Source organism: Xenopus tropicalis, chromosome 1 (genome assembly GCF_000004195.4).
Source record: "Xenopus tropicalis strain Nigerian chromosome 1, UCB_Xtro_10.0, whole genome shotgun sequence".
NCBI lineage: Eukaryota > Metazoa > Chordata > Amphibia > Anura > Pipidae > Xenopus > Xenopus tropicalis.
In genome coordinates, this window is record NC_030677.2 from 108,425,944 (window position 1) to 108,443,141 (window position 17,198).

General features: G+C 40.0%; 1 protein-coding gene across 3 annotated transcripts in view; it reads left to right on the forward strand.

The window, feature by feature from the left end:
- The window catches only part of kiaa1958 (KIAA1958), a 57,661-nt gene extending 49,399 nt beyond the window's left edge, over positions 1 to 8,262 (forward strand). Inside the window, exons 3-4 of one of the 3 annotated variants that reach the window (XM_012956999.3) lie at positions 1,814 to 1,941; positions 5,395 to 8,262. In XM_012956999.3, the coding sequence (XP_012812453.1) occupies positions 1,814 to 1,941; positions 5,395 to 6,198 (932 nt within the window). In that variant the 3' untranslated portion in view covers positions 6,199 to 8,262. Of the gene's footprint in view, positions 1 to 1,767; positions 1,942 to 5,394 lie in introns of all 3 variants that reach the window. The other 2 variants (XM_012957005.3, XM_012956995.3) reach the window with 2 other exon arrangements.
- The last annotated feature ends 8,936 nt before the right edge of the window (positions 8,263 to 17,198 follow it).

Sequence of the window (17,198 nt, forward strand, 5' to 3'; positions counted from 1 at the left end):
CTTCTGATCTACGATATCTGTCAGTGTATGGTGCATAGTAGATCTTCCATTGGGAGTTAGATTGGGTGTTAACCCAAATTAATGTAACAATAAAAAAGGTGGCCCTGCAGTATATGGTGGATCAGCTGAGTGGAGCAGGGCAGACTTTACTTTATATAGGGTTGACTGTGATAAACTAGGCCTGCTGAAGTGACACCCAGTGTATCAAGTTCTCTAGAATGTTCCCTTGTGACCAATAAAACCACTTTGTTGATTTTGAAAGGGAGAAGACTTAGAGATCCTAGTATACCACAATGAAAGTAGTGTGCAGTTCGGCCCATTTACCGTTAAACAGCAGTAATTCTATGTTAAGTAAACGATTAGTTAGAATAAAACAGTGAGACTATAACATCGCTAAGGCGCTATGATTCTTGTTAGCTGCTGGAAGTCTTATTAAATGATTGTTAATATCACTATAATGTGGGAATTCATTCCCTCCACTGTAGAATGTGTTAGATGAGAAAATATGCAGTAACCAAGCTATGGCTTTATATTAGATGAAGAAAGGAGGTTAAAACTGTCTTGTTGTTGGTGCCCACAAACAGGAAATTTCTAAAAAATACTGACTAGAATAGATGAATGAAGAAAAATCTATTAGGTAGCAGAGCACATTATTAAAGGAGAAGGAAAGGTAAAAAACTAAGTAAGCTTTATCAGAAAGGTCTATGTAAATACAGCCATAAGCACTCATGGAAAAGCTACACCCTATCCTCTATCAAAAGAAACACAGGATTTCTTGTCTCCTTTTTTGTATACATGTTCTTCTGGTATCTGACTTTCTCTCTCAGAAAAATCCTTAATTCCTGAGTCTGCAGTTCTCTCCTGCTCCCCCCTCCCCTCTCCCACAAGAATGCTAAGAACTTGCACCCCCTCCCTTAGGAATGTGTAATCTGAGCTATAACGGCTAGAGCTGTACAGCACAAAGCTATGAAGACCAAGCTAAAACGGCTGCTAACTTAAACAGAGAAAGCTTCTAGGGCTCTTTACACAGGTATGGTAATGCTGTTTGTAGAATAAATATAGTGTTCTAGGTGGCACCAATGTGGCAAATCTATTGGTAGCAAAATGCCAAAATGACTTTCCTTCTCCTTTAAGCATAGTTCTGCAGTACACATTTGGTGGAAAGTGAGCAAGAGAAATCCTTATTCAGATTGTAGCAGTACAGGTATGGGACCTGTTATCCAGAATGCTCAGGACCTGGGGTTTTCTGGATAAGGGATCTTTCTGTAATTTGGATCTCCATAACTTAAGTCTGTTAAAAATCTTTTAAAATTGAATAAACCCAATAGGATTGTTTTGCCTCCAGTAAGGATGAATTATATTTTAGTTGGTATCAAGTACAAGGTACTGTTTTACTATTACAGAGAAAAAGGAAATTATTTTTAAAAATTAGAATTATTTGCTTATAATGGAGTCTATGGGAGATGGAACTTTCTGAATAATGGGTTTCCGGATAAGGGATCCCATACCTGTACTACCAAGCCATCATTTCTCCATGTTGCAAACATTTTGCAAAGTAAAAACAATAGAGCAAGTGTTACTGGCATGTAAACAATGGCACTAATTCCAAAAAGATGTTTGATATATTGAATTTAAAGTGGAGTTTAAGCTCATCATCACCTGTGTTTTGAACTTTCTCCTTCCTATTTTTGTCTTCTGCCCATTCCGTACCTCATTCGAAATAGACAGAAGAACCATTTAGATCTAATATATTACTTTTTATTTCCAGCATATTCCACCAAGCTCAACAGATTTCCCATGTTTCATTTTCAAGATGATCTAAAGGACTTGTGTATCAGCGCGGTCAGCTCAAACACTACCAAGGCTACCTTATATGCTCTGAATGTGTGGAGGTACTGGTGCATGACAAGGGGATTGAAAGACTGCATGGACTTCACTAAGGTAAGGCAGTTTTCCATCTATTTGTTTTATATTAATAACATTACAGACATTAGACTGTTGATGAAGAGCTAAATCATTAAATGTAAAAAGCTACCCACATTTATATCTCTCAACATTTCTGGCTGTCCAAATATTTTTTATAACCCTCCAGATCCTGCCCTGAATCAAGTGATGCCCATGTCATGATCCTCCCCTCCTTTCTGCTGAGCCCCTCTTCATTTTTTGTAACTATCATACCTAAAAATGGACATATAGGAGATCTTCTGTGTGCTTGCTGGACAGACTGCCATGTTACTCACTACAGATGAAACATTCTTCATAAGGCAGCAGTCAAAAAAGAATTATACTTATGGTCTCTACAAGTAGGGTTGCCACCCCGCCGGTATTTTACCAGCCTGGCTGGTAAAACACCTGCCAAGCCCTGGGCCGTTATTACAAATTTACCTGCAATAGTTTCTGGTACATTTGCAGTACCCTTAAGATAAGCCCCTGGCCCACCCTTGATCTACCCCCAGTCCTCACCAAATTTACATCTCTTCTCTCCATGCTTCCATCTGGCCCTCAAATGGTGTAGCCCTTCCTTTTATCTCATAGCCCCGCCCCTTTCATGCCACTGTCCCACCAATATCCAAGGAAAACATTATGGCAGTTGCTGCACCTGTGCAGAAGTTCATTTATGCAGTACTACTTTGCTGCATAAAAAAACGTTCTCTTCTGCATAAGTATTAGCAAAGATTTTGTTGTGTTCATGAAATTAAAAATGATTGAATTGGGATATTTTGCAATTGATTTCCACAGCTTTCTTAAGATTTTCTATAGTGCAGAATATAAATATTAATAAATATTAATAAACAATAGTTAAATAAACAAAAAAACATCTGATCCCCCTACCACCCTGAATCAATGCTTGGAAAAACAACCTTTGGCTTAGAAAAACAATTGTTCAGGATAAGTATGTACCAAATTTTGACACTGTTTTGGGGGGACTTTTGCCCATTCTTTTAGACAGATATGCTCCAGGCAGATTTGAGGTTAGTCAGGTGACCATACCATTATATTATTTTGTTATTTGTCATTATAGAACATTCTTTTTGTTACTGAGTCACTTCAGTGGTACTTTGGTCCTTTTTTATGGGATCATTGTCTGCTTAAAGATAAAATTTTGCCCAAGATGCTGATGAAAAGCAGCCCCTATCACTACCATACAAGTATTACAATACAAAAGCTTTATCATTAGTTTGGTGTGCTGTCACATCGAGGATTATAACAGAAGAATAAAGCCCTTGGAAAGTCATCAGGCCTTAATGTTGCCATGTAGGTTCATGGTGGGTCAACTTGGTGGACCAAGTTGACCCACAGCAACCAGTCAGAGATTTGCTTCCATTATTCCTCCTGCAATAGAATGTTAGGAGTGAATTGCTGTTTAGTTGTTATGGGTTCTTAAACAGGACAAATTTGTTAACTGTAAATTTGAAGTAATGCCTTTGGGATTTTTTCAGGGCCTATTTACAGCTTTGTGACCGAAAGCCTCATTTATATTTTCCACCGGTTCACAGCTGTTTGAGATTCTCGACATTCAGATCATGCCTAATGCATTCACTAACTTTTACATTTCGGTACAGGTATCGTAAAAAACGTTATCAGAATCGCCTTCTTCTTATTTGGCTATACTGAATTATGGCACTTACTACTGACTGAGCCCTCCTGTGAGAATTGTGTCACTAGAAAAAATTGAAAACAGAACTAATTCTGAGCAATATTTCAACATGCAAAATTAAATCTTTTCAATGGGTTTGAAGTTATATGTAAATTTAATTGCCACTCAGAGCAGCATTTGTTTATCTCTTTCTGTATTCTGGACTTCTTCTCTTCTGACTCATTTCTCCCCTAGGTCTGGCTTTTGATGCATTGTTTAAGGGGTCAGAACAGAAGTGTTTAGAATAGCAAGGTACAGACAGATACTGTTTGTAATGCCAATTAAATGTACCCATAACATATAAAATGTATGTATATTGGAAAGTATATGGAATGACATTGCGCACATCCCTTTAAACTGACAAAGCTGGCTAAATAGTGCCATGTGAAATAGTGCTAATATATGCCACATCTCAGTTGGAGAGTTCCCAGGTATGTGAATCAGAAAGGCTGATGGCATGTTCCTGGTTTCATTGAGCAGTTGATACTGACCATAAAACATCTTTTGAATGTTCAGTATGTCACATTCATCATTTTTTGAAAGCTGATTACAGAGACCTGCTTGCATATATCCCAAGGTTCATCCTGCTGCTGACAATAAATTTCACCGGCGTTTAGCTTGCTTAAACCATTATTGCAACGTGTTTTGCCTTAAAATTGGACTCTGTAGCCGGTCATAGTCTTTAAATTGCTAGGTCCAGATATATTTCATTTGTATTTTCTTTTAAAAATACTCTTTTTGCCTTTATGGATTGGTGGGGAAGTTAAGTCACATATTTGGGTTAATATTTTTTACTTGAATATGTCAATTAGGCATTATTAGTCAATTATTGTATTAAATAAGTACTATGGGAATATCTATAATCTCCCAGGCTTTGTCAGGAGTTTAAGAATTGTGCTACAAAGGGCATTTTAAGGGATTGTGGTAGCCTCTTGTATCTGCAATATGAAGGCTGTGTCAGTCAATAAGCCTTTGGCTGTCTCACAACCACACCGTTAGCCTAGACCAGGGGTCTCCTACCTTTTTATCCATGAGCAACATTTTAAATATAAAAAAAAGTCAGGGAGCAACGTAAGCATGAAAAAGTCCCTCGGGGGTGACTAATAAAGGCTGTGATTGGTTATTTAGTGTTACAATGTGAACTGGCAGACTACAGGAGATTCTGTTTGGCAGTAACCATGGTCTTATGCCTCCAAATCTTGTCAGAAATTAAAAAATGACCTGCTTTGAGGCCACTGGGAACAACATCTAAGGGGTTGGTGAGCAACATGTTGCTCCCCAGCCACTGGTTGGGGAACACTGGCCTAGACTATCAGTAGAAAGAATTGGGCAGTGCACTGTTATTCAGAATATTAACTGTGAAAAAGGGGCATAAGCGTGGCAGAATAAGTTGTAATTGTTGCAGCATTTTTCAGAAATGTAATTTCCAATATAGTGCACCCATATAATTGGCTTATCACTGTCAGAATGCAGGATTTTTGGTAAGATGATACAACAAAAGCCATCTAAGTGTGTGTATTTGCATGAACTAGTTTCAGAAAAAAAGGTTAATTCAAAATTTGCAGAATTAAATAAAAAATGTCTAACTGCAAATACTCTAGAATCCGACTGTAGTACTAAATGTTACTCTTGCCATTCCAAGTAATGGATCATTAGCAAATACTACCTTTACCAAAAGCATGAAAAATTAGTATTGGAATTGTTTTTATATGTGTTTTCTTTTAATAATGAATTGTCTGTGTCCATTTGGTTCCAAGGTCCCTGCTGTTAAGCTGAATGAGCTTTTGGAGGACTTTTATGTGACTGTAAAGAAAACAGATGGCTCAGATTTTCTGGCAACATCACTTCATGCAATACGCAGGGGATTGGACCGTATCCTGAAGAATGCAGGAGCCGGGTTCTCCATCACCAGCAGCGTCTTTAATTCCTCTTCCCAGAAACTGAAAGAAAAGCTGAGAATGCTGAACAAAGCTGGCATGTCAGGGTCCCGCTCACGCAACATTGTCTACTTCACTCTGGCAGATGAAGAGGAAATGTGGCGAATTGGGTGTCTAGGGGACGATGGGCCTGTTGCTTTGTTGTCTTCGGTGGTTAAATACAATAGTCAGTTCTTAAATATGAGGACTTTACAGGAACACGCAGACCTGATGTATGGTGATATTGAATTGCTCAAGGATGCAAACAATAGACCTTTTTTTGCAAGAACAGATAGTGTGAAGCGGGATAAGCAGGCTAATCCCAACAAGATGTGCTACGGACAGATCTACCATGAGCATTCAAAAGGCCCCAGGCGCTGTCCATACTGTCTTTTATATAAGTACATGTATACCTACCGGCCCCCAACCCAGATAGAGGTACATTCCCCTTTTTACCTGACTGCTCGGAAAGAGGTCACTGGAAATGAAAAGATCTGGTATGAGGAGCAGAGAATGGGCCTTCGGTCTCTGCGTGGTGTTGTTCCAAAACTGGCAAAGCGCGTGAAGCTTGACCAGTGTGAAAATTACACCTTTGTCTCATTTACTCAAACATTAAAAAAGTTTGGGCCACTCCACAACTATTAACAAAGATAACTCCCAAATATGACTATTAAGTTTAATTGCACACTTAACTCAGTGTGAGGGAACAGAGATCTCCTCTGTTGTTTTTTTTTTTGTCTGAATTTACTCACAATTGGGAAGTTGGCAGACTGGATATTACAGGCTCTGTTAACTTTGGGATCAGTTTTTGGCTAAATGTTGCTAAAAGGCATCACATGATGCAGTTTATCTTTTTTGGAAACTTAAAAAATGAACAGAGTTTTCTGATAGTGCCTTTGGGGAGCCTTTCTTTAAAAAGTACAAGAATAAATAGACGGAAAACAGTGTCACTAATACCCAAATATTTAATCCTGAGGGTATATTTTCAAGCTCTAGTCTGAATTAAAGCACAAGCTGGTTCCCTGGCCCTGGAATGGAACTTCCATGTTGTATCAAGTTACAAATGGCCTTTAGATTGGCATCATTTTTAAGAGATGGATGGGTGACACCGAACCTTGGAATATAGGCTCAGTGGTACAATGTTAAGACCAGATCTAGTAACCATAACAAACAATTGCTACCTGCTTATTGGTTACTGTGCGTTACTAGGTATAGCAAACGGTGACCCTTTTATTACATTGCCCTCTATTACTGTAGGAAGCCCAGTTAAGAGGAAAGCACGGTAAGGTGGACCATGCCCTTTTTTCTGTCTGCACCAAAGCTTTTCCAGTATGGTGTGGTTAGCAGCATGGAAAACTTTTTTGCAGGGGGATTTTGGATATTAAGTTACACCTCTACTGTTGCTGGTTACCCTATGAGCTCCTAATGGAGACTATCCAGATAATGAATTGCCAGCACTATTATGTAAAACACCATAGTTAGGTGCATTCTGTCAAAATGATTTTTGTTGGGTCTACATTTTGCTGAAACACATTCACATCGGTCTCTTTTGGCCTACTTTGTGCACTGACACTCAGTCTTAAATTTGCACCTATAAATATCAGTGGAAGTGGATATCATTGCTATGAATCGCCTTTTTTTTTTTTTTAATGACATGCAGATGTGTAATTCTCTTTGGTTAATGCATAATTGCTTTCTAGCATGCAGACAAGAGGGTTCCCATCAGTCCCCATTTTAGGACCTTGGTCCCCCATACATGCATCTTTAAAGGAACTTCATGGTCATAATCTTAAATAGGTGCAGTCCAAAAGGGAAGCGATCAAAAAGCAGACATGGTCCAAATAAACATTTGCTTGGGGCACTTCATGCTTTTGTGAGTGTCCCTGGATTTCTCTTCCAAAATTACACAAGAGGTACCCTGTACATTAAAAGCTATAAGTCCCCCCTACAAGTGCAGAGGTCAGCAGTGTATTGATTTAATGAGAAGGAAATACATTTTCCCCAAGGTGTCATCCCCAAATACAAGATTTCCTGCAGACTACTCAAAATGGTCTCCTGATGCTCGAGATGTTTTTGCTGCAGAGCACACTTTATAGGTTTTGCACAACAACTATAGGATCCCATTTTTTCCATCAAAGGATAAGGATTGTACTAACAAAGGCCTTACCTTTATCTCATAAAACTGCAATTATGAATCTGATCTGTTATTTTCAGGAACCACATTACAAATAAATATAGCACACATATGTGTTGTTATGGACTGAATACTGGGGCTTCCTTACCTGAACTGCATTTATTTCTGAAAAATGTCAACATTCAGAAGATGTTGTACAAAATGACCTGCACCTGCGTCCTAAAGACAGACAGAAAGAAAGTTCATATATAATTGTCACAGGCCGAACCTTTTTAAATGAATTGTTGAGCAATCTCTTGGAAGTCTTCTAACGTTAGACATATATAGCTTTACTTTTCCAATGGACTTTTTTTCGATGATATTTATGTACTGGACTAAATTTTCTATGGGAATCACAGCAAAAGTGCCTCAGTCTTTGTGTTTCTCTTACTCTGTTACTGTGACTGTGTGAGCCATTGGCAGTTGTCTTTTGTCTTAAGGAGGGTGGATTTTACGTTGTACACTGGATAAACACGTACTGCTGTTTGCAATTTTACCACATCCTCATTATAATAAAACTTTGGTTTCTGTGTGCACATTTATTTATTTGGATTTAGTGAAAGGAAGGTGGGGTAAACTTTATTATAACTAGGGCTTTTTCTTTAATCAAGATGTAGTTATAGTAAAAAATGATAAATTGGTGGCAAACAATATTTCCTAACTAGTACACTGCTCAAAAAAATAAAGGGAACACAAAAATAAGACATCCTAGATCTGAATGAATGAAATATTCTTATTAAATACTTCGTTCTTTACATAGTTGAATGTGCTGACAACAAAATCACACAAAAATTATCAATGGAAATCAAATTTATCAACCCATGGAGGTCTGGATTTGGAGTCACACTGATCCAACTTTGATGTAATGTCCTTAAAACAAGTCAAAATGAGGCTCAGTAGTGTGTGTGACCTCCATGTGCCTGTTTGACCTCCCTACAATGCCTGGGCATGCTCCTGATGAGGTGGCGGATGGTCTCCTGAGGGATCTCCTCCCAGACCTGGACTGAAACATCCATCAACTCCAGGACAGTCTGTGGTTCAACGTGGCATTGGTGGATGGAGCGAGACATGATATCCTAGATGTGCTCAATTGGATTCAGGTCTGGGGAACGGGTGGGCCAGTCCATAGCATCAATCCCTTGTCTTGCAGGAATTGCTGACACACTCCAGCCACATGAGGTCTAGCATTGTCTTGCATTAGGAGGAACCCAGGGCCAACCGCACCAGCAAATGGTCTTACAAGGGGTCTGAGGATCTCATCTCGGTAACTAATGGCAGTCGGGCTACCTCTGGCGAGCACATGGAGGGCTGTGCGGCCCCCCAAAGAAATGCCACCCCACACCATTACTGACCCACTGCCAAACTGGTCATGCTGGAGGATGTTGCAGGCAGCAGAACGTTCTCCACAGCGTCTCCAGACTCTGTCACGTTTGTCACATGTGCTCAGTGTGAACCTGCTTTCATCTGTGAAGAGCACAGGGTGCCAGTGGCGAATTTGCCAATCTTGGTGTTCTCTGGCAAATGCCAAACATTCTGCACGGTGTTGGGCTGTAAGCACAACCCACACCTGTGGACGTCGGCCCTCATACCACCCTTATGGAGTCTGTTTCTGACCGTTTGAGCAGACACATGCACATTTGTGGCCCGCTGGAGGTCATTTTGCAGGGCTCTGGCAGTGCTCCTCCTGTTCCTCCTTGCACAAAGACGGAGGTAGCTGTCCTGCTGCTGGGTTATTGCCTTCCTACGGCCTCCTCCACATCTCCTGATCTACTGACCTGTCTCCTGGTAGTGCCTCCATGCTCTTGATACTACGCTGACAGACACAGCAAACCTTCTTGCCACAGCTCAGATGAGCTGCACTACCTGAGCAATTTGTGTGGGTTGTAGACTCGGTCTCATGCTACCTCTACAAGTGAAAGCACCGCCAGCATTCAAAAGTGACCAAAACATCAGCCAGAAAGCATAGGAACCGAGAAGTGGTCTGTGGTCACCACCTGCAGAACCACTCCTTTATTGGGGATGTCTTGCTAATTGCCTATAATTCCCACCTGTTGTCTATTCCATTTTCAGTACAGCATGTGAAATTGATTGTTAATCAGTGTTGCTACTTGCTACTAGTGTTGCTAAGTGGACAGTTTGATTTCACAGAAGTGAGATTGACTTGGAGTTATATTGTGTTGTTAAAGTATTCCCATTATTTTTTTGAACAGTGTATATATAGTTTATATAATTCTAAACATTGAAATCCCCTAATGCTTGTGTATCTGCTCTCTAGGGCTAAATCTTTTTTTTTTTTTAATCTATTGCTAAAACTCACTCATTATGTTATGTTTAGCAGCCAGGCCAAACAAAGATACTCTAGGGCAGTGCTGTCCAACTGTCGGCTGTAATCCCCCTGTATTGTTTAAAAATGTAATCCCCTGTGTTGTTCACACCTTTTAATCCCTGCATTGCTCACCCCCTGCAGAGTTCACACCTCAGGCTGTAATCACCCACATTGTTCACCTGTTCACACCTTAGACATTGCATGTGCTGCCTAACCTATAGTGCCTGTGCAGGTAGGCAGGGCAGGCAGAGTATGGCACACACAGACAGCATAGGGCAGGGAGGGTATGGCACACACAGGCAGGGTAGGGCAGGCAGAGCATGGCACACACAGGCAGCATAGGACAGGGAGAGTATGGCACACACAGACAGCATAGGGCAGGGAGAGTATGGCACACACAGGCAGCATAGGGCAGGCAGAGTATGGCACACACAAACAGGGTAGGGCAGGCAGAGTATGGCACACACAGGCAGCATAGGGCAGGGAGGGTGTGGCACACACAGGTAGGGCAGGCAGAGTATAGCACACACAGACAGCATAGGACAGGCAGAGTATGGCACACACAGGTAACATAGGGCAGGCAGAGTGCTGCCTGTGTGTGCACCATACTCTGCCTGCCCTATGCTGCCTGTGTGTGCCATACTCTGCCTGCCCTATGCTGCCTGTGGGAGGTGAACCTGGCAGGGGTTTGTTCTGGGAGTTTGTTAGCAGTTGGAAATAGCCATTAAATGGTCCCTAAGGTGTGTAATTATGTGGAGGCATATGGATTTTAGGGTGTGTCTTAACATGACATAATATAATTCTTTCACATATGAATGACAGTTGATATCCCTGCAATGAGGACCAAGCATTTGGATTTTTTCTGCACTGCCACCATTGTGATAAAATGGGTGTGGTTTAAAGAAGGGGAGTGGTCGAACTGGCTTCCATTAGCGGCCCTCCACCATGTATGCTAGAGAAATTCCGGCCCTCGGCACCGCAGAAGTTGGACAGCACTGCTCTAGGGTATAAGGACTTACATACAGTGGGTACATTCATTCTCTGTGCAGTTATATTTACACATGCAGTATGACTGGGAGCTGCCATTTTTATTTGGTCCAGTTTCATTAATTGCAGTTGTAGCACCATTACTTATGAAGAATATTTCCACTATATATACACCAAGACAGTTAGCAAAGGTGGTGCCAGGTTAATTCAACTCTTTGGTTGTAAAATCAGATGCAAGTGCTTACAGGGTAAAGGGTTTCTTATACATTGACTTGCTTTGTTCCAATTTACATGACTGTGCTGCAAGCTCATGATACTTGTGGGTGTTACTTTGCCAATCTCAGCAGATAGTTACTGAGTAGGTCAGTGATATAACTAGAACTTATGGGGCCCTACCCAAACATATTTTAGGGCTCCACAAATCTCTGAATATTGAAAAATGTGCATCATTTTCCACATTTCTGGGCCCCTATAATTACATTCCTGTAGAAGGCAGAGGGGCAAATATTTTCCACCACAGCTACAAGAAGGGATATTCTCAAGATTTCCATGTCACATTTCATCTGTACCACCTGAGGTTGGTCATGGACTAAAAATAAATATTTGTAATATGAAGTGAGACACAGTAATGAAAAGATAAAACTAAATACGTCACAAATTGGCCATTATAGAAGACACTATCCAGTCACATAACAATCAAATCCTGGGCCATGAGCCCTAATAAGGGGGGGACACGTTCTTCAGAAAGTATTAAGTGAATCAACCCGAAAGGTATGTCACTGTAAAGTGGAGGCAGAATAAAGGGTGACATTGTATGAATTTTAATATATATGCATTTCTTATATAGGGACGCATCCACCTAGTCTGCAATAACATAGTCTAGTCAAGAGGTGCACTTTTACATTTATTTTGGTTCAGTGTTTTTGATGAGAGGTGGTGCAATATGCTTCAGTTGCCTTGGGCATCCTATGTATTAAAGGAACAGTAACACCAAAAAATGAAAGTGTATAAAAGTAACTAAAATATAATGTGCTGCTGCCCTGCACTGGTAAACGTTGTGTGTTTACTTCAGAAAGTCTACAATAATTTATATAAATAAGCTGCTGTGTAGTATGGGGGCAGCCATTCAAAGGAGAAAAGGCACAGGCACATAGCAGATAACGGATAAAACACTATTGTATTCTACAGAACTTATCTGTTATCTGCTATGTAACCTGTGCCTTTTCTCCTTTTTTCCAGCTTGAATGGCTGCCCCCGTGGCTACACACCAGCTTATTATATAAATTATAGTAGTGTTACTGTAGCAAACACACCAGTTTTACCAGTGCAGGGCAACAGTGCATTATATTTTTATTACTTTAAACCTCTATTTTTTGGTGTTACTGTTCCTTTAAGTATCCACTGCTCTGTCTGCTGATTGGCCAATAACCAGTGACTTTGACCTTGTGTCAAACTTTGCTACCTTCTGCTCCTCGATTTTTCCAACCAAGAGGTATTTGACACTGGTTTTTTGAGCAACAATTTAAAAAAGTTTCCATTTTCATGCGACAAGCCAAAAAAATTAGAATTTTCACAACTTTTCTGGAACTTTTACCCCTCTGACTTTTTCGATTTTTTAGTAAATGGCAGACAATTGTAGAAACAAGTTTATTTGAATTTTAAAATAAAGTTTTAGTTAATCTGCCCCTTTAAAGTTTGATTTCAACAAAATAAGCCTGATTTGGTGGAGTAGAAATCTGAGCAGGTCCAATTTTACAGAACCCCACCAACAACCCATTGAAAAAAGCATATGACAGCATCAGGAGAGAGGTAACAAGGGGAAGGATATGCTTTTACCAAATCTAAGCAGAATAACACTGGGACTATTTTTAATAAATCCCTGCTCTACATTGTGGGTACTTATGGCTACCTGACCTGCGGCAGAACTACAGTTACACTGGAACCCATTTCACATAAGTTACAGTCAAACCAAGAACTGGTTTTACATGAACTGCATAAAAAGAACATAAAATTGGTGTTACGGCTCCTTTAATTTACATTTCTGAACAAACAACTTCTGCTGTCATCCCTGAAACCAATCTTTATAGCTATGCTGGTGTACTGGGAGAAAGCATCACACTGTTAAACAAAAGAAATAACATCACATAAAGATATACTTTCTCAGAGTAATTATGGGCTCCGACTTGTTCTGAGCACTTCTGTGATTGAGTAGAAGTGGGTAGGGTGGGATTGGGCATGCAGTGATTACTTTTTGTTTCTCCCTACAGGATCATTCTGAAACACACTTCCATTAGGCTTTCCATAGAGCTCCTACAGGCCCTGCATTTTTCATAAGAGCCCCATTTTATAGAGGAGATGAAGGTAATGTATGAATACCTCCAATCTATTGTCTATTTGCTTGATTCATTATTCTAAAATGAAAGAGGAAAAAATTTCTTCCCCCTCCCCCTTTTTTTTCTTTTTAGTTTTTGTGTGAGTTCTTTTTCTATTCCACTTCTGTGGCACCCAAACAAAACAATAAATATTGTGCATTCAGAGTGGGGAATTTTTCTTTTTAGCAATAGCACTCGTGCAATGATCCCGCAGAATGAAAAGAATGTAATTAAACTCCGGGATGGAGGGCAATAAAGGTTCAGCAGAGGGAGAGGATAATGCACAGAAATGTTATTCCATAAAATGGATTGGCAGCTATGCTTATTTACTGAGATGCTTAAGCAGAGCTCTAGTGAAAGTTTAGTGCCAGTCTTATAGCAATGTCTGGCATAGCATTTATCACTTGTACACTTTTATTTACATGTTTCCTATACACTGAGATGCCTTTGGTAGTATTGCTATAGCTGCTCCATACTGATATATGGCCAAACCTTGTGTATGGCTGCTTTCTCAAAACAGTCCCTTAAGCCCACAGCCACTTCCATTATGAAGAAAACCTTTAATAAACTGTAAAGCATGGATATGGTACCACTGAGAGGGTAACTCTCATCTATACCATTTTTATAAATCTGCTACTTGAATTGGAATTGTAATAAATCTATTTTTAGGAATAATGTATAGTGTTTAATATTTGTATAACCGTTACTGTGTTTCTTCAGCCTAAATGTTTTATAGGGCAGCTGAGTTGTGCTGTGAGTTACTGGCAGAGCTACTGGACAGACAATAACAACTGTAAGTAAAATCATTTGATGTTAGACACTTGTAAACCAAGCACTTCCCCATAGAGAAATCACTTACAAGAACAGAGGGCACCCAGACAAATATGATAAAGTTTGGGGCCCATGGCTCGAAAACCCCCACACAGCAATACACTGAAAATGAATCACATATAAATGATCACCATAAAGATGCCTAGTGTCTCCGTACGACCACGATGTCTTGCATTACTAACCCATAATCAACCCCAGGATTTGTCTACGAACTATGTATATAACTACACGTAAAAATAAAATAGTTCACTTGTAAGTCTTGCCATACTTGAAACTACTACTGTATAAACAATGCAACTCAGATGTTAACCTTGTTTATCTTTTTTTATTTGTAAACTCAATAAAGTGTTGAAACGTTGTCAGTGAAATGGGGTGTACTGTAGCCACAGGCAAATTAAATACATTAATAATGGAGTGCTGGTGGTGCAGGAAGGGCGTATTTATATAGGCACCTGAGGGCCGGTGCCTAGGTGGGCAGCCCTAGGGTGTCTAATCACTAAATTATTTTTAAAGAAAAATAGAAAAAAACCCAGTTGCCGCCAGACACTCCAGCATGAATGACATCACCGAAAGTGACATCATGTGCAGGCATGCAGTGGGCGTAGTTAGGTTATTAAGTGATAGGGTGGCACCTGCCCTAAATAAAGCTCTGGTTAGAGGGCTGCATCCATCAGCGCTCCCTAACTTGAGCATCATTCAGATGTTTCAGGGGCATGAAGGATTACACAATGTTGGATTGGGGGAGGCGGGGCCCACCAGAAAACCTGAGCTAAAGGGAACTTTTCCAGGCATCTCCAGTACACCACCTCCCCCAGTTAAGGGCCCTTCACTACAGTTGCTCCTGGCACACTGCATTGTACCCCCCCCCATAATGTTTAGAGCTGCCATTTGCTATGATGGTTGCAATTATCATCCTGTGCATTCCGCCCCCAAGCTCCACCACATGTGTTCCAGTGGGGCCCAGCAAGACTGAGGCCCCCCTGGGTTTTCTCCCAGTGTCCAGGCAGGCCAGTCCAACCCTGGGAGTATGCCATTGTGCCTCCCTCCATCCACAACTCATGAATACAATGCTGTATTCATGGGGCACATTCAGAAAAGTCCAGGGCATGGTACAAGTGTGCAAAAAACAGGGCAATTTGTCCTGGACTTTGTAAATGACCCCTAAAGAGAAGGCAAATAGGTAAAATAAAAGCAGAAGGACAACTGGAGCAAAAATAAGATTGGGACATGGGTTGGAAAAGAAAGATAGAAGGGTATGGGGAAGCAGCAAAATAAAAGAAAAAAGACGTGGAGTAGTAATAAATGGCGAATGGTATGTGGTCATTCCAAAAGGGATTCTAAAGAAGTAGCCAAATGGGGAATGATTGCTTTTAGAAAAAAGTACATATAGTTAACATGTGTCCTACACCACATGATGTACTTTGCCACATTCATAATTGCTAGTGTACTTCTATAGCTGTCATCCTGCTGTTTATGAAAAACAGTACAGCTCTGTAGCAAAATCTCTTGAGTGGTTGCAGGGTAGGAAGCACCAGAAGCTCCATGGTGCAGTATGGCTTTTACCCTGCCAGATTTGCACCCCTTACACTTCTGTCCAGGAAATAAGTTAAAAAGATACTGACACCAAAAATTAAACCATTTTTTACATCTATCATAACATTGTCTTTGCATGCTATTTATAATTTTGCCTCAAAAGTATTTGCCCAATGCTTTTACATTCCCTATCTGATCCCCCATGTTCCTCTATGAGGGGGCTGCCATATTTGTGCAGCAGGAGGCCATTAGCATTAGAAGCTATAACTGACAGGCTGAGTAGGGACAGTCAGGTTGGCAAAACAGGGCTGAGGGACTTCAAGTAACAATTACTTACAAAAGCAACTCTATCAGGGAAAAATGATCAACATGACCTATAGGTAACTTTTCATGTACATTCATATTTTGAAGAGTATTTTTTAGTGTCAGTATCACTTTAATGGCCCCTTTTGTTTTCAAAAGGGGGCAGTAATAAAAGCAACCCAGCTCTGTACTAAGAAAAAAATATACATAATATATATATATTTATATATAGGTAAAATTATAATATAGCTTATCTAGTTTTACTTGACAGGCCAGTAAATTTTGAGTTGATTATTTGATTTGAGTTTTTATTTGAGTTTGATTATTTTGGACACACAAACAAGACCAATAATCATAGCAAAAGGTTGTGCTTACCAGGAAAAATGTACATTATTTGTCAAGCAATAAGGGTGTGAACACAAACTTATACACACACACACACATATATATATATATACACACAAACGTGAATATGGCAATAGTTGGTAGTGCAATTTAAAATGTAACTGCCCAGTTACAGCTAAAGGGACACAGTTATGACATATATTAATGAGTACAGGTTTGGGAATTCGTTATCTGGAAACCTATTATACAGGAAGGTCATCTCCTATAGATTTTAATCAAATCATTTAACTTTTAAAGGATGTAATAATAAAACAGTACCTTGTACTCAATGGTAAATAAGCTGCATGAATTGATATTGGTGGAAAAACAATCCTATTGGGTTCCTTTAATGTTTAAATGATTTTAGGCAGGCTTAAGGTATGGAGATCCAAATTATGGAAAGTACCCTAATCCAGAAAGCCTAGGTCCCTAGCACTCTGGATAACAGGCCCCATACCTGTATTCCCCAAATTCACAAATAAAAGAATAGATCCAATGAGATGTTTGGCTGTTCATTTGCCGAGTTGGAAAATATGCACTGTAACAATAGACAACTGATACACTTATAGCCAATGAATAGCTTGCATTTTAACTTTGCGTTCATTATCAGGAGATCGGTGTCAGAGTTTTTCTCCAGTCTTCAAACACTTTGCAGCACAAAGGGCAAAACGGACCACACACCGAATTTCTTGAATGTCCCTTTTCTCTTTATCTGTAAATGGGAAGGAGCAAAATG